This window comes from Solea solea, chromosome 6 (genome assembly GCF_958295425.1).
Source record: "Solea solea chromosome 6, fSolSol10.1, whole genome shotgun sequence".
NCBI lineage: Eukaryota > Metazoa > Chordata > Actinopteri > Pleuronectiformes > Soleidae > Solea > Solea solea.
In genome coordinates, this window is record NC_081139.1 from 25,526,472 (window position 1) to 25,551,510 (window position 25,039).

Consider the following 25,039-nt stretch of genomic DNA (forward strand, 5'->3'; position numbering starts at 1 on the left):
AAGTCTTTGCTGCAGGAGATGGAAGCAGTGTGAAGCTTGTGCTGTTGTTAGCACGTGCACAGTCTGTGCTCATGACTGCACAGAGTGACGTCTGAGCTCCAAACATGCTTCCTGCTGCTCCACCTCAGACCACCTACAGCACAGCGGAGACATTCACTCAGCCAATAGCTGTACAACAACATTTAATGAAGGGCTGCCATGCACACACATTACAAACCCAATTTCCTTCCACTTGACCACTGATATATGCCAAATCACTGTCTGTCAGAGTTAATCCTCAATCCTGGTCTCTAACCTTAACCATATCCAGTTATTTGCAAACCCTAGCATTAAACTCACTCCAGTTCTTATCTGACACCAAAGCTTTAAGAGATAGTTCAGGTTTCCTGTGTGTGTGTGCGCGTGTGTGTGTGTGTCTGATCTTGTATTTATACAAACCTATCTTTCTGGGGACATTTTGACCTGGTAGGGACACTTTGTCTGGGCCCCACAACTTTAAAGGGCTTTTAGGGTTAGAATTGGATAAGGTTAAAGGTTAAGGTTAGGCACTTAGTTGTGATAGGGAATGCATTTTGTGTGTGTGTGTGTGTGATCTGTCTGAACCCAAGCGAGCCTGAGACAGTATTAACCAAACCTGGCCTGCATGCTGTACTGTTTTGTTGGAGCAGACACACACACACACTCACACACTCTGTCACAGACTGTCACACACGTGACACGCAGCCTAAGTTATGGTGACGGGAAAGTAGGGAGAGAGGGAGAGGAGGATTAAAGTGTAGTCTGTCTGTGTGTGTGTGTCTGCAGGAAGTGACTCTGTCACTGTGGCAAATGACTGAAGTTACACTCACAGCCCCATGAACACACACTGACGCGCGCTCAGATGCACTCACATAACACACTGTACAAGAACATTTCACACTCACCATTAACCACCACCGGGTTCTTCTTAATGAACCCTCATCAGTTGACGTAATCGAACCCAGCAATGATTTCTGTTTTTTTGTCCGAAACCCAGGTCCTGGCGCACTGGAGCCAGGTATCCATAAAAACATTCAATTTAAACAGAATTAAATTGAAAATTTAGCAAATAATGACGAGGATAATTGTGATAAAAACAGCTTAAATATATGTAATTTCATGTTGAGTGCAATACATTTAATAAAGCAATGATTACAACCGAATGTCTTATTACTATTATAAAAATATTGTCTGCAAATACATTTAGTTTTATATTCTGTCTCTATTCCATCACCTTGCACAGTGGTGGGCAGCCGCATGTAATCGATTGAAGGGCCACATGTGCCCCCCTGGGCCACCAGTTTGACACTAGTGTGTGCCTCCAGCTCGCCTCCTGTGCTGAGGGCCAGCTTCAGAAGCATGACTGCCAGCACTAACACCAGTCAGGCCACATTTTAGCTGCTTGACAAAAGGCTGACGTTATAAAATGTATGCATGCTTAAATCTGTGATACCTTAAGAGGCTTCAGACAGCCTTTTCTGACTGCAAGTGTTTGTCATTGTGTAAATCACTCTGCACCAAAGTCCTTAGAGAAAATCAGCAACCTTACATCATGGCACATCAAGGTTTCCCTCAGTGGCAGCAGCCGACAACAGTTCTACACATGTTTATTTTCTGTGTCTGTACCTCATACAACCACACGTGTCACTTTAATCTCCTGAAAGCCTTTTCAAGTTGTGATGACTTTTTAAAATGAACCCACAACAATAGTTTGTGTATCTGGGTGAGTCGCCCTGGCTTTCTTCATTCTGTCTCTGTTTGTGCGATTGTATACTTTATAATGTGTGTTTGTGTAGCAGTGGCACAGCACGGGGGGGGGGTTGGTTTGGTTGTGTGAAGCAATGCTGAGTTAACACAAAACTTTTTTCAAAGCCACAAAGAAAAAGATTGTGTGTATTCCTTTTGGTGTCCGTGTGGATAGGGTCTCAATTTGTCCTCACAAATGATTGTGCGAACACACACACACACACACACACACACACACTAGCACTGTGCTTGTGTCATGCCTGCAGATTATTCGCAGTACGATTTATCAAATGCCTCAGCACTTGGCTGAATCTCATTCTCTCTTCCTGTCTGGCTCTCTTCTCCTTTGTTCAGTCTTTCTCTCTTTTTTCCTTCGCCAAGATAATCCCTCCATTTTTCTGTCTCTCTGGTCCACACACACACACGTTTTTCTTTACCCCAATCTTATATTAAAAACACAGCAAGACATTCCACAGGAGTAACATTGGTTGACATAATAGAAGAGAAAACAAGCTATAAATAGAAACAGAAGAGATTAGGTTCCAATATGAAATCATTCACTCATGGTTCACTGCTTTATCTTCCACATGCGGGTCACAGGGGGCTGGAGCCCATCCCAGCTGACGTGGGAGGTGAACCGCAGGTCATACCCTGGACAGGTCACCAGTCAGGGACAAACCAATTTACAGCATCCAATTAAACTCTGTGGGAAGAAACTGGAGCACACAGAGAAAACGCACAAACACACACACACACAGGGAGGACATGCAAACGCCACACAGCAAGGCCCTGTATCAATCTGGGATTCAAACCGGTGACCTTCTTGCTATGAAGCAACAGTGTAGCTAAGCTGGAGAAACCTGAGACGACCATTCCCTTCACTGGTTTCATCTTGTGCACAGTTTTACATATCAGTGATTAATGCATTAGCGCTAAATTTATACCGCCATTAACTTTTCATTAGACCCAGTTTGAAGTATTTTCCTGTGCTTTCAGACGAGGGTCCTCCCTGTACCTGCCCACTGTGCGCCTCTGACTGGAGCAGCTGTGTGCCTCACAGTGAAGGTCTGCAGCTGTCCCGGGACCTGGGGGCCACGTACCTGGAGCTGCCTTCTCTCAACCACGTCTTTGTTGGCCGCTACTTTGGCAGCGTGGTAAGTGTTGATGAAACATAAGATGGAAGGATCTCAATAATGTACACATAGTCATCAATGCTTATTTTTGCTTAATTAACATGTATTTATTTAACATGTAGCAGCTATTTCTGTCGGCTCCATTAACATTTTCAGATAATGGGATGAGGATAAACAGCTGCATTGTTCCTTTCAGGATTTGTCTGTTTTTGTACCTTGTGTTTGAACTAACATGTATATTTCTGTGTTGTCCAGCTGGAGTACTTCATGATTCAGTGTCTGAAACACAAAGCCAAAGAGAGGCCAGAAAAGAGGAGAGGAAACAAAGTGAATGATCTTCGTCCTCCTCATTTAGAGCAACCAGGTCAGACAAATGCTCAGCTATTTCAAAACTACGACTTAAAAAGCGAGGAACTTGTGCGTGTCCTCTTAGTGTAGAGTCCATCGTGTGTGTGTGTGACAAACAGTCTCTGTTTGGCTGGAGCTTAACAGCCAATGAGAGAGAACTCTCTTATTGACAGATAACAATGCCAATTTTTAGAATTACAACTAGTTTTATTTGCACACACACCAAATAATGATATTGAATTTGACCTCTGCATTTAACCCATCCTTCTTTAAACACTGGTAGTGAACACACACACACACACACACACACATACTTTGCTGAGGGGGCACCCAAGCTCTCGACCTGTCCTGGGATTTGAATTGGCAACCCTCTGGTTACAAACTCAATTCCCTTCCACTTGGCCATGGGCTGCCATGTAAAAGAGGCGCTAGTTAGTTACACTGGTTTACATGTGAAAGAGTGGTTTAGAGGTTTAGTTACAGGTTTGGGAAAAGCAAATTTGTTTAGGGACCTAAAAGAATGTCCCACGACCCATCGTTGGGTCCCGACCCAGTCTTTGGGAACCTGTGCTCTACCATACTGTAGTTAAACTGGTAATATTGGCTTCCTAATATCTTGTGATGCAGCATTGGACCTGTGAGTGTGATTATTTAAATACAAGTACTGTGATATCATTGTTTTATCAGGTAATTACTGTTATTAAAATCATCATTGGTGCGTAGAGAAGAGCTCACACAGTCATAAAAAGAGCTGAGCACAAAGGTTTTATCCACATCAACATTCTCTGCTCCAAAGATAAGGAGGAAGACGACAAAGTGCTGGGAACAAGACTAGAATCTAGTGATGTTTGAGTCAATTTTAGACATTAGAGCAACTGACGTTTTGTAAAAGATTGAATCAATGACTAAACTAAACTTTAATTTGGTCTTAAGCTTCCTATTTGAAATTAAGACATTGAAATCTAAAGCTATGAGCGTGTAGCAGTGACATCAGGGCACTGGACGATTTATTGTGGAATTAATCAAACTGCCTTTAAGGCCAGTTGGATTCTGAAAATGCTAAATGGAAATGATTAGAGCAGGCATATAACAAGATCAAGAGAGGCCACAGAGCCGCAAAGCTTAAAAGAAACGAAACGAGCTCGAGTACTACAGCGTGAGTATTTGTGTCGTCGGTTTTGTTCCTTTTTACAGAACAGTAAACTTTTGTTTCCTGAAATGAAATTCAAATAAATCATCACAAGCATCTTTTTTGCGTCATGATATGATGTTTAAAACCTAAATGATTTATTAGGAAACCCAGACCTGGGAATTAGAGGGAGGAAGTCAGCAAAAAAAAAAAAAACTCTTAAAATAATGCAAATAATGCAATTTCTACAAATGCAGATTCTTATATAACTTATATAACTTGTGGCCCACTTAGTTTACCTTCACACTGAATGTACATTTAAAAAAAAAAGTTATTTTTTGGCCACTATTAAAATGCAGAGCTGGATTTAGCTGATGATTAGATGATTAGCCTCAGCTGATATCAGTAGGGATGTCCCGATACAACTTTTTCACTTCCGATACGATACCGATATTGCAGCCTTGAGTATTGGCTTATACCGATATTGATCCGATACGATATCAGCATGAATCATACATACTTTAATTACATATTTTGTAGTGTGGAATGTTAGAATAGGCTTGATCAAGAGATATTACTTAAACAGAGAACAATAGTCAGCAACAGTAGGTATGAGAAAAACTGACCCATTTATTATTAACCAATGGGTTACATCAATTCAACCTTCAACATAAGAATATTCGATGTTTTGCCATGTTAATTTAATACAGTCTATGGTTAATTTCATCAGGAGGAAAGTACCATGTGCTAATGGAGTGTTTTCAGAGCACTCGTGTTTAACAGGTAACAGCGTGTCACCCCCCTTGATTTCACTATTTTGGATTAGCCCAACCCACACAGGGTGAGCGACTCGTCCCGCAGGTAAACCTGGAGCCCGGGGACCGGCCCCGCAGATGTACTTAGCTCCATGTGTGGAGCTTCAGGACACATTTAAAACACACAAAGCTCTTGGCATGGCTGGTTTTTGGGGTATAATTAACAAACGGAGGCTGTTGAAAGTCGACAGGTGGCGCTGGTTTATGAAATAATGTTTTAGCAGCTCGCCTCATGATGAGGTAGCATGGTGCTAACAGCTAACTCGCGCTCGCTGTGCGGCTTCGTAGCCTCTGATTTCAGAGGTTAAATAAAAATGTTTAACCTCTGAAATAGCAGTAGCACACACACGCTGTTGTTGTGATCATGTGATCTACATGCATCCAACACGCAGAGCCCACGTGATCACAACAGGCGCTGATGGATAGAAGTGCTGGAGCGGAATGGACTGTTGTATTGGAGCGCTTATATCGGAGATTTTAGAGGCAGTCCGATATAATCCGATAGGCGTTCTTTGGCTGATATCGGACCAATATCAATATCGGATCGGGACATCCCTAGATATCAGACAACAAAACATGAATCTACCAGTGACACTTGGTCCTGTTAGCGTTACTGTTAGCAAAGATGGCGGACACTGTTTACATTCTGGGATTGAGGTCCCGTCCCCCTACAAGTGGCTCTAAAAAGTGCAGAATTAGCATTGCAATTTAAAGCCTCGGACCAAGTGTCACTGGTGGGCACGTAACAAAGAAAAGAATGAAGATATTTTTTGACTCAGGGGAAAACTGAGGTTGGGAAGCACAATTTTTCAAAAATACTACCTCTTTTCTAGTAATACAACGCTAAATGTTAATCTGTGAAGTATTCCTTTAACCACAAACCTCATTCTAACGCAATGCTTCATTTAAAATATTTTTTCCCATGGTTTCAAACACTGTAAGGCAGCACTTTCTTTTGGCATTAGATTTTTACAATGCAAATAAACAAAAACTATACCTTTAATTTAAAATCCTAATACTGAGATAAATTCATTATAATTACCAAGATAATTCTAATGAATTTGTCTGTAACCACGGCTTGTCAGAGTTAGCATGAGGTTGTCTATACCCATGCTACTTATTTCACGACCACTGATATTTACTCCTGCTGTCATGTCAGTGTGACATTTTCAAAAACAAAACAACTGAAAGGTTGTGGGTTCGATTCCCGGCACCACTAGTCTACTGTACATGGCGGTGTGTCCTTGTAGAAGACTCCTGACGGCTGTGCTGGCAGCGTGTGAATCGGTTGGAAAGCTGAGAAATGCGCTGCACATAGATGCACTGCATGAATGTGTGAGTGAATGGGTGAATGGCAAAAGTGTAGTGTTAAGCAGCTTTGAGTGGTCATCAGGACTAGAAGAGCACTATATACTGTAAATACAGACCATTTAACCTTTAAGGTTAGAGTAAGTTTCCAGGAAAGAAAAGTAAGTCAAAGTCATGTCCTCTGAAGTCATGGAAACCAGTTCCTCATTTCTGAGGAACTGGTTAGGTTTAGAATTGTGATTTGAATTGTGGTTAAGTTTAGGGGTGAGGCATTAAGTAGTTATGGGTTTGTGATAAGGCTTTTTTTAGGCTGTCCAAATGAATACAAGTCAATGCAGTGTCCTTAAAAGAATAGCTGCACCAACCTGTGTGTGTGTGTGTGTGTGTGTGTGTGTGTGTGTGTGTGAGAGAGAGAGAGAGAGAGAGAGAATGTGACAGTGACTGGCAGCTTTAAGTCTTGCCAAACAAGGCAGCTAATGGTGGAAGTTTCATTGGTGCCTGTCCAACAGTACTTAACATCCACTTGTGGTGTACATGCATTAAATATGACAAGCTGGGATTCAGGGGCAGAGTTATTTTCATGGATAAAAATGGCCGGCCATAAAAGAAGGAGAAATGAGACGAGTAACACAGAGACACAGATGTGAAGCATGAAAAGGAATATAATAGGGCAGTGATTTGTGGAGCCCCTCCCTCTGCTCGCTACTTCTTCACATTTTATTAAACGGCCGTCTCCGGTATATGAAAAACCAAACATCATTTTCTTATCTTTGTTTTTCTCTGAACGTTTTCTTAATAGATTATTCTGCAAATCTTTGTGGGCTGACTAAATGTCGGTCAGTTCCATGGGATTAAAAGAAGCAGGAATAATTCCTCTGATCAGGAAGACGTGGAGATTTCTGTGACTTCAGGATGTACAAAAGGAAAAAAGACACAAAATGGCGGCGGACCCTGTGGAATGTGTATTTCACAGAAACAGAATGTGAAATTAGCAGCAGACGAAAACAAATTATTTGATGCAAATGTGAATTACAACACTTTGTGGGTGTTCTGTGAATATGACAAATGCATGCTCTTTCCTTTTTTCATCCTCTGTGTTCCTCTCTCTCCATCCATTCAGCTCGTCTTCCTCCCATCCGTGTGGAGGAGTCCAGCTTCTCCCAGGATATGCAGTGGTTGTTGGAGCGTGGCGTCCAGTTCGCTGATGTGGCTTTCTATGCCAGCGACTCGGGGAAAGAGCTGGGGTGGGCGCATGCGTCTGTGCTGTGTGCAGTCAGCCCTTATTTCAGACAGCTGCTTCTGGGACCCAAGACCAGGTAGGAGAGAGATTAGCACCTTCACAGGACGGAGTTTAATAAGCCATTTCAAGCAGCTGAGTCTGTAGCCTGCAGGTGTTCAACTCCTCCCTGTAAATGAAGTTAACAGTGAACCACTCTGTCATGCATGTCATCTCTGATTGGACAGGGAGCGTCCACAGTCACGGTGTGTTTGCAGAGAGCGGGATGGAGGTCCACATTCACTGCTGTCCACCTGGGATGGCGGGATTATTGATGACATGCCATATTCGGACGGGCACGCGACAGGACGACTCTCCCGTCTGGTGGTGAAGGACCCCCTCCTGTGTATGTGCCTGTGGGAGACCCTCATGTTTATTTACAGAGGTAAAGTCCAGCAAACACACTGAATTCTCTTTACTCTGTTTTCACTTGTGGCCCCTGGCACAGACAGGAACGTCTTGTCTCATGTTATTCAGGTCGGTGACAGTGCAGACATTATTCAGCCATCTCAGCGGCTCACTTTTGGTTGCTTAGTAATGACAAAAACACCTCTGGAGCATTTTAGACTCTACATGTGAATGACCCGGGCACATGGTTAGCACTGTTGCCTTTACAGCAAGAAGACACAGGTTTGCGACACGGTCGAAACACGGATGTTTCTGCACGGAGTTTCTCCGGTTTTCCTCCCAAAAACATGCAGATTTGGGGATTGACACTCTGATTGTGAGTGTGAATGCTTGTTTGTCTCTATGTGGTCTCTAGCAGTCGGTCTAGGGTGTACCCCGCCTAGATGATGATGATGAATGAATGTGAACGACTCCTTAGGCCAGGGGTGTCAAACTCAAATGACCTGAGGGCCAGTGAGCATCTAGTCTGGTCAGGAGGGGGCCGGTCCCGGGAAATAAAGTAGATAAAAGCCAACTATTTAGTAGCGAGTGGGCAATATAAGATATTCATTATGATTTTCGACAGAAGTGCTTGTTTTGACATAAAATGATGTATACTTCACCATAAAAACACATTTATGATGCTCAAAAACAGAGAAATAAATAGAAAATGTAGAAAATAATGACGAGGATAACTGAAATTAAAAACGATTGGAGGGGCACATGTGGCCCCCGGGCCTCCAGTTTGTATTAGGATGATATTAGGTGAGCTTTTTGTGTAGTGGTTAAAATCATTCTTTCCTTTAGTCCCTGCAGAAAACCATGTTTTCATGTTTTCAGTTAGAGTGAGTGACTCCTGCGCTCCCCTGACATGAGGCAGTCACAGTTGTCTGTGTCGGTACCACGAAAATCTTTTGCAAGTTTAAAGTGCAGTAACCAGAGCTGAAGTGACGTCCACAACAAGGGAACTCTATTCCCCGAAAGGAGTGACTGTTATTTCAGTCTTTTAAATGTAGTTAATGTTGCCTGGCAGCACAAGGCACTTTTCTTGCTATTGGATCTTGACCAATATCCCATTACACCGAGGAACAGAAATCTATCAAATTGAAAGTGCTTGATAGTAAGCGACTGCAGTGTTTTAATCTGGCAGCAGATCATTCTATGTGTAATAGTGTGATCTCAGAACACTTTCATATCTCACATGTACACTTGGATGCCTCCAAGCATTCACATGTCCTCCATCTCCAGCCAGCCCAGCTCTGTTTAACACTGCGTGCATTAGTTATAAACAGACTGCACTGAGTGATGAAACACAAGTTTCATCACTCTGATAGATGTTGAGATGAGTTGAAATAATCTGTCTGTAGCCTGTAACAGCAGCCTTATATCGAAATCAAATCACTTGTATTTGCTTTGTGTGTTTTTTTATGAAAGATGAGCATGAGCTAACAAAGCATAGAAACTCTGGCACACATGTGGTGACATCCTCTCTCCTTAGAGTCTTGGATTAAGAAAGAAACAACTCTCAGATACAACCTTTCAATGTTTGTTAATATATAATCCAGCTCTCACATCATCCACATCCAGATGTCAGTGATCACAGAATTTAGTATGGAATTCTGATTGTTAGTGGGTCTGGAGCATCATATATATAAATATAAAGGACAAAGACTCGTAGGCACAAGGAGTCAAGTCAGCGATATTTATGAGATATGGTTGCAGTTATACATTTTAAGTACTGTATTAGTAGTAGCTCAGTATTAATCATTTTCCCATCAGTAATGGCAGTAGAACTCAGAGCTGGTCCAGGACCTGAAGGTCTATCATCTCCTAACTACTATATTTAACATTAAAATTATGAAACGTGTAATTGTGAAATGTGTAATTAATAACAGGCATAGGACAATCTGAAAATATCATTTACTGTCTGAAATAATTGTTTTGGTCCAAAAGCATGCAGAGGTTAATTGGATGCTCTAAAACGTTTTAATCATAGAGACAATTAACTAACACTTGTCCAGGGTGTGACCTTGCTTTCTGCCTATGTTGCACTAGCAGCCCCACAACCCTCATGTGGATGATAACGTCACATGAGGGTCGATGGATGGATGGATGGAAAATGATTGGGATAATTATAAAAATCTGAGCTACTGTTGTTAATGGAAGAAAACTTACGTCCCACAAATGTTGTAATGTAACAAAAACATGTCTCTAACTTAAAGAAGAAAAATATCAGATCATTATAAACCGTGAGGTCCTGGAATGACTGGGAAGATGCAGACTCCCCCCTGTGACACTGCACAATAAAACACACTTTTTAAGAAGCAAATAAAATATCGATGTAATCATTCAAAAATATTGTATTTCATTGTTTGAAAATGCACTTGTTCTTTGCGCGGTGGTATTTAACGTTATTTTGTCGGATGTCGACTGGGGAAAACTTGGGGAAGGAGTTCCAGGCAGACGGCGACTCCAAGCTTGCGACGACTTCCGGTCCATTGAGCTGGCGCTACAAAACTCAGTAGCCAATCAGCAGGCAGCTTCCTAAGGCCCGCACACAAACAAAAAAAACACGACGCAAAAGAACGTGTTTTTCAAACAATAAAATACAACATTTTTGAATGATTAAATCGATATTTTATTTGCTTCTTAAAAAGTGTTGTTTGAAAATATTAACACAAATCTAATTCCATAGACATTCATGATTATCCTGATAATGGACATCCACCATGATCACTTTAGATTATGATCAATACACCTTCACACACGTTCCCAAAAGCAACCTACCATAAGAAATAACAATTTACTATTATTCACATTAAAATCACACAGTCAAATAATAAAATCAATATTCTTCAGTTTCTAATGGTCAAATTAAAAGAAAACAGTGTGGTTCACTTGGGTTACAAACCTCTTATTGGATAAACCAACACCAAACAAAAAAACACACTTCAAGTACACATTAAATTCCAAACTCAAATAATGGTTCCTTTAAACCTCATTAAATTAAAATAAAACTTAAGCCCTATAGCCGGCAAGAGAGTTAGAAATACCAATTTTAGTTTGTTGCAGGCCTGATGCGCAGCTTGCGTACGTAGGCTAATAGCTAACCCAAAAGACAGATGCTTCACTCTCCCGAGTTAGAAGAAGACACAAACCCGATGACAACTCACAGTTTCCTGAGCAGAAAGTGCCCACAAAGCTCCTCACAGCAGATCTCGATGGTGCTCCAGCTTCTCCGATGTTACTCCGACGTGTCGCGCTCCCCGTGTCGGCGAACGTACATCCCGTAGCGTCCCAGAGTGGTAGCTTCTTGCTCGCCGTAGAGCTAGGCTAACGCAGGTGGCTAACTATCCGAACATAAGACTCCTCGTCGGATGAAATTGTTCACAGAACAGTCCCTCAACTGAAAACACAGAGTTCACGTTGTGTGTACTCCAATAATACAGGAACCAAGTTCAGGAAATATGTGGGTTACGTATTTCCACTGATAACTTCTATTATGTAGCACCGCAGCACCTGTAAACTGCGCACCGTTAACTCCTTCTCGCTTTCTCTTTGACACATGACCTACAACTCGCTACTCATTGGCTCAGAAAATGAACACATAGAAATGTGAAAGTCCTTCTCACAACAACTTCCAGCATAATAAGCTTTATATAAAAGAAAGAAAAATATACATTTTTAATCCAGTAACACAATACAAATTGAACATGAAATTACATTTGAGTAGTTTTAATACTGTATAAATAAATACACTAGTATAGTACAATAAATGTACTATATTATTTGTTAAGCTTTTTTATGAACGTTACAAACTTTTGTCTTCTAGATTGTCCACAGGGCTACAAAAGGATGCAGTCATGAAACACATTTGTGGCTGTGAATTGTCACACCTTCACCCAAAATGCTTTCCTCTCTCGATAAACAGTCATGTGATATTCCCTGCAGCTTCCAGTTCATGCATGCCAGCGCTTCACTACAGGCTGCATGTGGCCTGAGTGCAGACACACAAATAAACACCAGAGGCAGATGCACAAAAACACAAGCTGAGTGTGTATCCGAGAAGGGAAGAAGATTATAGGGTTAGACTGAGTCTCTGTGAGTGACTCTGTGAATAACAATATGGACGGCGAGTGCAGTGCGTATTCTCAAGCACACGTCAAACGTCCTTGTCTCCTTTGGTTTGGAGTAGGAGAGAATGAGAGTGAGGAGATAAAAAATGGTGAGAAGGGTGGAAAAGGAAGGCGCTGGACGTGGAGATGAGAGCGGGGGTGGACTGTAAGGTGCTGCGTCTCTGCATTTCTGTGTTTTTGTGGGATAATGTGATATTTGTGAGATTTTGAGGGTTTTTGGGGGAGGGAGAGCCAGGCACCAGTGTGTGTGTGTGTGTGTGTGTGTGTGTGTGCATGTGTGTGTGTAGTGGTTCAGAGGCAACAGCAGAAGAGTTGATGTGTGTGCGTGCATGTGCCGAACAGAATGTCACGTCTCCATAAACCACTGCAGGCAGTCAGTGTTAAGTCGTGTGTGAGTGAACGGTGACTAATGCTAATGTTAAAAACATGCTGCAGCTTCAAAGGAGCTGATCATACAAAGCGCACGCATGTGGGAGGGTCTCAGAACATTGTGCCATTGTTTGACAGTTAAAGGTTAAGACATGGTTTTGGGGTTAGGGTTAGGATTTGGTTTGAATAGTGGTTTGGTTTAGGCGTTTAGTTGCACTGGTTAAGGTTAGGGTTAGACATTCACTGGTAATGTTAAGGTCAAGTATAATGCTTTGTTTAGGTTGTCAATGCAGAAATGAAATAATAACATTTTAAGGTGAATACATGTTGTATGGTTAGGATTAGGTTAGGGTTAGAGTAAGACTCCTGGAAATTAATGTAAGTCAATGTAATATCCTCTGAAGTCTTTGTTTATGTGTGTGTGTGTGTGTGTGTGTGTGTGTGAGACAGTGGTCTCAGTGGCTGTCTCTTTGCTTGTGTGATGTTAACACTTGCAGACTCTGTCTCCTTGTACTGAGTCCCTCTGAGTCATTGGATTTGTCACTTGGTTGCCGCTTGTGTGTACGTGCATGTTTACCACTGTGTATTACATGTATATTACACAGGTAAGTCATTGTAGTGTGGCTGTATGAGACTCTGACACACAGTGCTGACCCTAGCCTGATGCTTTGACTGAAGCATGTCTGCCAGTGGGAAACAAGGAAAGAGAAACACATGCTATTTGCTTTTATGACTATATTGATGTTTGTGATGACAAGGAAACGCAGATGTTAACAGTTGAACCAAAGCTTACTTAATCAAATCCTAAGGATATGTCTGCCTTTCCTCTGCCTCTCCTTTGACTCTCCTGCCCCCGAGTCTATAGACACTGTCAGTGTTTATAGTCTATTGCTGCATCATTCAGTCCGTTTTTGTCACTTATGCAAACCCGAGTAAAGGATTTCAAACACACAAAGACACAACATACTACAGTAGAATTTACTGATGAAGGTCTTTTAAAAATGGTTGTGTAAAGGTGAGAGTGGCAGACATGCAGGCTCCCCCTGTAGCACTGTTATGTTAAGATATCATGGACGTAAGCAGTTGTAGAATTGATTTGTGTTTAGTGGTGTTTAGTGTTCATGGTGTGTTAGTGACTCACACACTTGCACTTGCACAAAAACTGGAACTATGCCTTTAAGTTCATCCAGGTCATTCATTTGGGCTCTCGTTTCCGCCTCAGTTGGCCAAAAATAAAATGATTTCCTTGCAAATGAATTGAGCAGTGAACCCTAGTGCCTTCTGTTCATAGGGATTTAGTGAAGTTTGGCAAAGATATAGACTGAGGGATGTGGTAGTATTTCATTATATTAATGAACAACTTCAGAGTGACTCGTCATCTGTATCAGTGTTAGTGTTGCATAAACCTATGAAAACATCACTCACTTCAGGTGTGTGTGCAGTGCATCGTCTGCACCTGTGTGCTCAGGTGATCCCTCCATCACCCAACTAATGTTGAGCTAAATCCTGCCCAGTCCAGGTCCTGCCTTCCCTAAACAGCCTGTTTGTGCCCCAGTGAGACAGAGAACAGCACCTGCTGATAGTGTTGGATGTTCTAACAGCTTCACCTGTTTATCTTTTTACTGTAAATGTCAGGTATGTTTCTCATCTTCTTGTTTACTGTATTAGTAATGTTAATGTAGTCATGTGGCTATTGAACAGTCCAGCACCTATGTTAATAACTAGTGAATGGATTCTGCTGCTTTTAAAGGAATGAGAGACCTGAACAAGGGAAAGCTTCATCGAGGAGAGTTAGAGAGCGATAACTTCAGGTCGTCTGATGTCTGTGAGAGTAGCTCAGGTTCACAGAGCCATGATTCTAAATGCTACTACGACGTGTTTACTGCAGCTTTATTGATCCCTTATGCCTTTTGACTTTTAGCATTGTGTGCATGTGAAGAGAGAACGCCCCCCTGACCTCACACGGATTATTAATATTATATTATTTAAAAAAATAATAATAATCTTGATTAATAGAAGAATCTTTTGGTTCATAAAATGGTGAAAACGCAGTGTTTTCCATACCTAGAGATGATGATGTCCTCAAATATCGTTTTAGAAGCTGAAATGACATTTATAAAACAAACTGATTGTCAAAATAACTGGGGATTCATGTAGGGACAGATTATATGTTGCAAGCTTAATACAAAATACATTAAAATACAGTCACTAAACAAATTAAAACTATAACCTGCCGGCTCGGTGTTTTCCTCAGAAGCACCTGGATATCAGCTGACAGGTTTTACAAGTGGTCTTGCGTGTGAATATTTGGCAGACTGTGTGTGGGTGCTCAGTGCGTGGCACCAGCCAGAGAAGACACCGCCTGTGTTTGTGTAAGCGTTACTATTGTGGGTCCACAGAATCTGTGTTTGTGGATGTTTTGTAGGAGCGTGGGAGTGGGAGCATCTCCAGGAGGCCCTGGAAGAGAAGCTGAAGAACTCGCTGGCTGTTGCTCAGCTTATGGAGTGCATACGCTCTCTCATTGGAAAAGAAAGGGTGAGTTCTTTCTCTCCTACTTCACATCATTAAATGTTGTTGTACCTTACGATGCATATGCTCTAACGAAAGAGGTTAAGTACCCCTGTGTCAGGCAGAGGGTAAAAACAACGCAACATGACCCTAATTAGCAAGATTTTGTTGTGAAACAGTAATAATGTGGCAACAATTAGCATATTTACATAATTACTGCTTAGAATCACCTCTGCAACACTGAGACAATTAGCACAGAATAAAGAAGACGTGCTCCAAGGAAAAACCAGATCTGTGAGGACCAGTATTTGTGCTGCACGACAGGTATTTTGGGATAAGTTTCTTTTGTGTTGTTATATGAAGTACCGACACATCGTCATTGATGGATATGCTTGCTTATATTCTGATTTAATAAACAACAATGTTCTTGGCCGCTAACCTCTTTTTCTACAGATGTCTCTAACACACAGTTTCAAAGTCTTCCGTCAGCTATCAAATGTGGGTTTATCTGGAAGGAAGCAACACAGTTAGCATCAGAAAAGGTTGAATTTATTACATTATTGCCACATTCCATTCCTCTGGCATCACTCCTTCTTTTCAGCTCACCCTTGTATGTCACGTATGTATTGTATGGCATCTGACAAGCCTTAGTACGGTGGCCCTGACGTTCAAATCACCAACACAAATAGGAAAACTCAACAACACTAACTTAGGAAAACACAGAACGACACAAACTCGAAATACGACGACAAAAGCAGGAAACAGTTCATGTTGTTGTGTTTTATGTTAAAGGCGACATAGAATGCCTGTATCACACATAAGTTAGTTATGGAGGTCTACTTACATATATTAACTTGTTTTCATGGTTAAAATCCTCCTAATCGCTGCAAACGAGCCGATCAAAATATCTCCTCACTGACGCTCTCGTCAGCCGCACTGACGTTTCAGACCAAAATCCCACCCCCAGAACGTGGACTGTGTTGTGATTGGCCAGCCAACGAGAGCTTTCCCACTGTCCTGTGATTGGCCAGGTACCTGGAAGTGACGTAATAGATAGGCCAGCTCTCAGATACACAGCTCCCCCTCTGGCACGGTGGATGCTCTGCATCTCAGCAGCTACAACAAGAGTAGTTCTTCTTCTTCTGCGGTTGAATGTACGCAACCAGGAGGCGCTACGGTGGTGAGGATTTCTGATGACGACATCAAACTACGGAAGTGCCGATCCGCTTCGCAGAGCCCAGGAAAACAATACAACACTATTTTCTCAGCAGTGGCTCAACTGTTGTTCTGAAACTTTAGGGTTTCATAAACGAGGTAATGACGCAGATACACACACAAACGCAGCGTTAATTGGAGCTTCCGGTCTATGTGGGCTTTAATGCTGTATTTACGTTGGTGATTTGCACTTCAGGGCCACCGTACCTTTGGCACCAGACGATGATGGTGTACTCGCACCCACAAGAACGACGTCTTGTACGTGCGGCCAAACAGAGACACACCAGGTCCACTTTAACATGATGAATGAGTGAAATCACATTATCTGGTGCTCTGTATGTAAACGACACCTCCAGTTTACTCTGTGTTTTGTGAACTCTCCCTCTGAGAATATGGAGTTCTTCTTTGTGCTTCACTTGATGGAGAAAGGTCACGTCATGATAATGAGGGTGATGCTCACCTGTGCACAAAATCACATGAAAAAGACTGAGTTCACCTGCTGACTGTGCAGTCTACTGCACACACACACACACACACACACACACACACACACACACACACACACACACACACACATGCACCTTTGTCACTGCCTCAGATGAGCAATAGTGTGTTCATAAATAGTACAATTAATGTATGTAATACATATGTGATACATATCCAGTCTAGCTATTAAGAGTTAAAACGGCTACTACTAAGGATTTAAAGATATCTTGAATTGAATTTTGACTAGGAGAAATAAAGATGTCAAAATGACAGGAGGAAATGCTATTATGGATATCTAAAATATAATTATGGATAGGAGTGTGGTTCGATTAAATGTTAAAACAACATCATCATTTCTAGGTTTGGAAAGCACAGACCAATATTTTCCAACATTTTCTGGACCAACAACGACGAATAATGGTTAGTTGCAGCTCTAATAAATAATGGGTGTGGACAAGTGTTCCCAGCTTGTTCTTAGGCATGAGCCAGTTTCATCATGCTGTTCTTGGCATCGCTGTTCAAGTGTGTTTTTGTAGCACTTTTCAAGACTGGCAGCCAACACATTTGTATTCCACAGGCAGCTGAGGTGTGGGAGACGCACAGAATTGTAATTAGCCGACTCCTGACATCCAGAGGAATGTTAACTCAGGATGTTTCTGTGTGTGTGTGTGTGTGTGCGTGCAGGGGTCCAGGGATACCCCGAGTGCACGGGCAGCTCAGCTCGGTCCACAGACGCTCGTCAACCTCTTCAATTCTCCTCTTTACTCTGATGTCATCTTCATGGTGCAAGGTGAGGTCATTGCTAATCTATTGGATCCACGCACACACACGGACACACACGGACACACACGCACACACACACACACAGCATCAGTCAGCAGAGGGAGGTCACTCTTCATTAGCCCTGACTGAATTATGATCTCAGTGTCGGGGCAGATAAGTTAAAGCTGGTGACGGGCTGTCTTTCACTCCTGTTGTAGTTTCCTCTGTTTTCCAAGAGCTGCACTTCCATTAAAGGATCAGTCGGTGAAATACAGAAATACTGACCTTCTTTAACTCATAAAGTGCATTAAGCTTCACTTTACCGTGCACTTTAGAGATGAAACAGATACAATTACAAGATCGACAGCAATGTTAATCTCTACAAGAGGATTTGATGTATTTTAGATTGTTTTTCACATGTTGGCCCAGTGGCTGACAGTGTGGCCTCACAGCAAGAAAGTCATGGGTTCTAAACCCAATAAGACCAATTTTCCTCCCACAGGCCAAAAACATACAGATTTACAGATTCACTTAATTGGAACTTATTAATTGGCAACTATTTTCATGGTCGATTAATCGGTTCAAAGCTTGTTTTCATGATTAAAATGAGATTTGCGATTGTTTCAGCTTCTTAAATGTGAGTATTTTCTTCATTTCTTTGCTCCATAAAAACAAAGAAATCATTAAGAGTCAATCATTTAGGTTTGTGGACAAAATAAGACATTTGAGAACATCATCATTTGGATTAAAAAATATAATTTTTTTATGGATATTTTATGGACCAAATGATTAATCGAGAAAATAATGGACAGATGAATCCATGATGAACATAATTGTTAGTTGCAGCTCTATTGGACACGCAGATATGGATGTGAGCGTGGCTCCCTGTTCAGGATGTACCTCAGCTCTCCTTCTGTGTCAGCTGGCTCTAGATGGGCTCGAGCTGCTCTGCGACCCTTGTGTGGAGGTTAAAGCAGTAGAAAATGAGTGTGATTGTTTTTCTGCCCTGGCCTGTTACTGGGCTGTGATGAGAGCTGTCGCTGGTTGTTCATGGCATTTGTTCCGTCAGTGGTCATGACGACGACTGATACGATATTCAGTATTAGTATTGGTAGTTTGAAACATATAGGAAATGACTGTCTTGGACTGATTATGGTGTCGATAGAAACTAGGGAACCATCGGTCGGATGCTAAACTGCCCTGATACTGCTGCACCTGATACAACCTTACATATCTTCAGGTGAGCTGAGCAGGTGAGCGGCAATAAGCGGCCGTGTCGCAATGTCAGCAGTCTGTAAATACTCTAAGATAAGTAATGAGGACAAAAGTAGAGCAGACTGTAACCTGTGCTCTGCTAGACTGTCAAGAGGAGGAGGAGGAGAGAAGGAGCTCCTTCAACACAAGTCATTTGATAAAACAACAAAACAACCCGGCCGACGCAGAGCAAAGGATTTGACACTTAATATATTTAAATAAATCTAATTCAAGTCTTTCTGGTCCTATACTTTTGCTCACCTAAAACTGTGGTGTTCCATTACAAACCAGGCTATCTTCTACGTTGTTTAACATCATCTCGATGTAAATACCTGGAAATAAAAGCTCTTATATTTATCTGAGTGTTTTACAGCAAACATAAAGCAATTGTCCTCACTCTTCCAACACTTTAATGGCAGCAATAGTATCTAATGTTGTATTTTTGTTCACAAAGCCAGTAAAATTTGTTTTCAAAATAATTGTTTTGCTCTAATGGTATTATGAAGTTGCCAAATTGAAAAGAAAGCATCATTATCTGACCTGGCAGATTTTTTTTAAATCATTTCCTTATCTTCACAAAAAAATGACAGTTTCATAGAGAATTCAAAGCTTTTATTCTGAAGGAATATGAAGTAATTCCAAGATATTCTGTTGCTAAAATTGCAAATTAACTGAAAAATAAACGTTTGGTTTGAAAAATAAGTGTTTTAAGACACGAGCAACATTCTCACTCACTCGGCCGTCTTCTAACACTTTACCCTCCACATGAGAGCCTCTGGTGTTGGGCGCTGGTGCCAATCCCAGCTGACACACAGGGACACACACAAACAACAGTCGGTTACTTATTTAAACCAATACATTTACTGAATGAGACGATTGGATAGGTTAGATTAGAAGAAAAAATGGTCACTTGCAGTGTGTACTTGTGTGATTTGTATATACTGTATATTCTATTCTCTGACCATGCTGCAGTAATCACTGTATCACTGTGTTTCTCCTGTAGGGAGCGTGTTGCCCGCTCACCGGGCCGTGTTGGTGGCTCGCTGCGATGTCATGGCAGCGATGTTCAGCGGGAAATATGCAGAGGCCCGGAGTCGAGTGGTGCCCATCCATGGAGTCTCCTCAGATGCCTTCCTCTCGTTCCTGGAGTACCTCTACACTGACTCCTGCTGTCCTGGTGAGTTTACTGCATCACTGTGACCTCTGCTTCACTGCACTGGTTATTATTAGATGAGAGAATAAATGGCAACATAAGAAACAGAAGTGATTCATGAATCCCTGGAGCAGATGTAGTTGTATTTTGGTCATATTGATTTCACTCTGCGTGTTCTTCATTCATCCACATAGAGCTGCACCCTCAGGATGGTGCTGTAAATAAAACTAGTTTGTTCAGTTGAATAATGCAGAATAACATGGAGCAGGCGTTTGGTGGAGATTAAAGTGACTTTATCTGTCACAGCTTTTTATAGCAACACGAAGGACCTTTGATGTCATTTTAGAGCATCAATCCTAAATCACAAAACTGTGCTGCACTGTTTTTCCTAAAGATGAATCAGTGTGAATCATTTGTGTGCGCTACCATCAACACAAATAAACAGCTACAGTATGTGGAGCCCTGGCTCTGTACTCTATGTATCAGAGCTGGCCTGGGACTACGAGGAGCAAGTGCCACTCAAACTTTACAAATATTCATAAACATGGGAGAACAGCACACGATGAGCAATCTGAGAATGAACAAAGGGAAAAGGCTGAGTATTTATACACGCGAGGAAGAGAGACGACTAGACACAGGTGAGACTAGTCAGTCTGAGACACATCACACACCAGCGTCATCTCCATTCTTTTCCACTATAGTATAGTATAGTATGTATGTATATGTGTATATATATATATATATATGTATATATATATATATATATACATATACATACATACTATACTATATAGTATATCAATCTAAAATTCAAAGTCAAAATAATTAAAAACATTAATAATATACAAACTTTCAAACTGTCAGGTCAAAACATTTACATTAAAAATAAAATAACAAATCTAACAACACATCTATTGATAAAAGTGTGATAAAAACACAACACTAGTAACTTCAACACAAAGATCCCGTCAATAACAACAGGAAATTGCCTGACAGGAGCACCCATCATCACTTGATTTACATTATGCTGAAAGTTTATCATGGGATTATTGAACAAAAAAAAGCTCTCCTCCAAACTATAGGGCCACACGTGACGCCTTGTCCCCTCCCACTTCCTTAGCATATTAATCTGGAGGCCGTGCTAAACACTAGCATAACACACAGTCCATCTGTGGAGGCGTGTGGAGAACAGCAGCAGGCTCAACAATCCAATGATCTGTGCAGATGACAAACTCCACCCTTGGCATGGCTGACTCACGCTCTCCTCTGTCACTACCTGGCACACTGTGCTTGGCATTTTCAAAGTAATTAATGCTGGGACGCCTCCAGTGTGGTAGTGGGCTAAAGAGCGTCCATCGAGGAGCGTTTGGGAAGCTTCTGCGGGATTAGAAATATCCTGCATTGTGAAAGTTAATAATGCTGATCATGTTGATCCTGCTCTCACTCAGGGGCGGTCCACACAACAATCAGTCCACAGGGAAACAATGTTTTGGGAGCACTGAAAACAGATCCCACCTGTGTGTTTTAGTGTACACAACTAATACACGATCTGGTTAAATGATGATTCATAATCCCACCTCTCTCTTGTGCCGCCTCTGTCGCTGTGAGATTGTTTGCTCTGTGCGTTTTAGGATTGTGTTTCTGTGATTGTAGACATTGTCACGTATCGTCACGTAGCGTGCTCAGTGTCTTCTTCCCCAGTTATAGTGTATGTGTGGAGCGGTGCCATTTTCATCTCATAGAGCACAACGTGCATCATCTCCAGGCACTTTTACAACACGATGGAGAGCAGAGAAGCAGAGAACCCCGACTATTCACACAACGAGCAAACACTAGGCAAAAACTCCCTTATCTCTGACAGAACCAGACTCACACATGTGCAGCATCTGCCTCGACCGGTTGGGGTGAAAGGAAAAAATGATGGAGACAGAGGAGAGAGTTATAGGTTTCGACAGTTCTGAGTCAGTGATGACATATTTATACAACTACAGTGTCATTTATACAAAAAAATTATACCAATATCAACTATAATTATAGCATAATATTAATGACAATAACACTACTGCTAATGATAATAATAATAATAACAGCCTCGCAACTGGATCTGGATCCTGCAGAGAGAGAGAGAGAGAGAGAGAGAGAGAGAGCGAGAGAGAGGACAAGGTTAATGACACATCATGAAGTCATACTCATAATCATTTCCCAGGGTGCACTTTGTGACACATATTATTTTACTGTTAAAAAAGAACAATATCTATCAGACAGATGATCCGCGGTGAAGAAAAAGAATATCTAATATCTAAAAGTGTTTAAAATGTTATAATCACTGACTTTGGAGCAGAATAATAACAGGACATCACATCAAATGGATCTAAATATACAAACATTAGTCCAGTTCAAAGTTCTTTTCATATGGACCAAATATTTTATTAATGTTGATTTAGTAATGATTTAGACAATCATGGGAGAACTGGCACTGGGACCAAAACCTGGTCCTAATGAGGCAGAACATCATTTCTGTGGAACTGGTTAAGTTTAGGACTAACATTTAAATTGCACTTAGGTTAAGGTTATGTATTAATTGGTTAAGTTTAGGAATAACACTTTTTTTAGGCTGCAGCTCCCCCCACCCCCCAACCTTGAGGTTTTCTTTCTCATGCAAATTATTAGTTCCATAATTATATCAGTAAATATAACATTTCTTGTCATCTTCCTTTTTACTATTGTTACAAAATGAACAATACACTCACCTGCAGTTTAGGCTGAATGAGGGGTGAACGCGCTGTTTCCCCAGAGACAGAGAGACAGAGCGTCAGAGCGTCAGAGAGACAGAGCGTCAGGCTGAGTCATGGAGACGAAGGCTGCAGCAGCTGCACTGTTGTGTGAGGGCTCAGCACTCAAGGTCAAAGCCGCGAACATTAGCATGAGCCGACAATTTCATTTTCATAAGTAATATATACTCCACATATGATAGTAGTATACATTTACAATACATATAGCGTAATATCAATAATAATAATAGCGTAACCATGCCACATTGTTAACGGTTTCTACATGTTTCCCATCCAAAGACATGTGCTTCTACCCAAAGACTTTTCATGACTGTAACATGACACAGTAACACAATATAAATACGTGTTTATACTGTTCTGTACTGTAAACTGAGGTTGCATACATTGGGATTTTAGGTATCCTACAAAGAAAAGTTAAAAAAGGAAAAAAAGCAGAAACATTATTTGTTTTGCAAATGCGCTCCTCACTTACCACTGTGCCACTGACATCATCTGATTTGCAATTGAAATAGTTTACCTTGCAACAAACTTCACTCTGCATTGTAAAATGTTTGATGTGGATCTGTGTTCAGTCACGTGACTGATCACATGACAGCAAACTCTAACACAACATGAGTTTCCTACTGTGACTGTAAGAGAATGTGATTTGTGGAATTACTGATTCATATTCTTATAGTGACATTTGTGTTATAGCAGTTAATGGCCAGTAGGAGTTGCTATAGGGTGTATACACTTACTGAAGAGACGTTACCTGCTGTTTTAATGCAATTTCATTCTTACAGTCGCAGTACGAAAACTCATATTGTGTTACAGTTTCTGTGTTTTTTCCTTTTTTAAGTTTTATTTGCAGGATACCGGCTTTTTGTTACATGAAATCCTGATGTATCCAGCCTCAGTTAACAATACACAACAGTATACAGTAAAAACTGTTATTCTGATCTCAGTAAAAAGCGTCTGTATCGTATTTTTTTGTACGTATCAAGTGTTTCATCTCTTCAGAAGTTTCCATTATAAGCTGCTGTTGCACTTGGTGACACACTTTAAATATTTCCATCTTGAAAAAGTCATCAATAATATCAATCTAATCATCTACTGTAGGAATATCTGGTTTGAACTGCTTTATAATTGTGGCTTTCTTTCCTGCTACACTTTAAATGCCTGATAATCTGAAGAAATGTCCACTTTTAGGTTGGAGGCCTGTGATTTAAAAAAAAGTGACACTGCTACTAAACCTGTCATCTCATCGTGTATGCGTGTGTATGTGACATCACGTCATTCAAGCGGCCCGCCCCTTCGCTCCCCTGTGATACAGCACATCAGTGTTATGTGTGCGTTTGTGTGTCCAGCCAGTGTGCTGCAGGCCATGGCCGTGCTCGTCTGTGCCGAGATGTACCAGGTGAAGCGTCTGCAGCACCTGTGCGAGGTGTGTGTGTGCGCGTACCTCCAGAGCATGCCCAGCAGAGAGCTGGCATCCACGGGGATCAGCGTGGTCCGACTGCTGCGCAGGGCAAAGGTCAGTGGTCGGCTCCAGTCCCGGTGTTACCTGGTTTGTGGAGGTCAGGGCGTCTATGTTGACATTTACCCGAGTTAACTGTGCTAACACATAAGATACACGACATTGACCCGAAATAAAACAAGCAAGAGGAAACACTGAGCCACTGACGTTTATGATCGTGAGGCGCGCTGCATACTGTTCCCTGCAGAGAAGTGCTGTGTATCACACACAATACATGGTTCTATGGTTCTTCTTTAAAACCTGAAAACACAACAGACTTCTGATGGATCGTAAGTTCAGGCTGCTGTAGAAACATGGCCTCTGTAAATCAAAGCCACTACAGTACATATAAAAGGCTCGTATTCCAGGACAACGGAAATCAAAGGAGTTTTACTGTATTACACACTGTTATTATTATTATTATTATTATAATAGAAACATAATTATGGTGAGTACTGTGCACACACACCGGGGTTGTTGTGTATTTGATTGGTCTCTTCCTGTGTGTAGCCTGTGTGACTTTAGGTGTGGCTGTAATTGTGATGTAATATCTTTGTTTATTGTGTTTTTGTTCATTTTCTGTAACATCCTGTCACACATAAAGCTAACTTGTCAGGTCATATATCATGGACACATTTCTAGTGTAATAAAATAAACCAAAACAAACAAGAAAACCTACTAAATGTTACATACTGGACCTTTAACGGAC

The 25,039-nt window shown here is 41.4% G+C and overlaps 1 protein-coding gene across 1 annotated transcript in view; it reads left to right on the top strand.

The window, feature by feature from the left end:
• Positions 1 to 25,039, top strand: part of rhobtb3 (Rho related BTB domain containing 3) — a 35,956-nt gene that overhangs the window by 7,010 nt on the left and 3,907 nt on the right. Inside the window, exons 4-11 of the mRNA XM_058632651.1 lie at positions 2,761 to 2,918; positions 3,153 to 3,261; positions 7,618 to 7,813; positions 7,962 to 8,158; positions 15,091 to 15,200; positions 17,559 to 17,664; positions 19,894 to 20,067; positions 24,182 to 24,348. Of these exons, the coding sequence (XP_058488634.1) occupies positions 2,761 to 2,918; positions 3,153 to 3,261; positions 7,618 to 7,813; positions 7,962 to 8,158; positions 15,091 to 15,200; positions 17,559 to 17,664; positions 19,894 to 20,067; positions 24,182 to 24,348 (1,217 nt within the window). The remainder of the gene's footprint in view (positions 1 to 2,760; positions 2,919 to 3,152; positions 3,262 to 7,617; positions 7,814 to 7,961; positions 8,159 to 15,090; positions 15,201 to 17,558; positions 17,665 to 19,893; positions 20,068 to 24,181; positions 24,349 to 25,039) is intronic.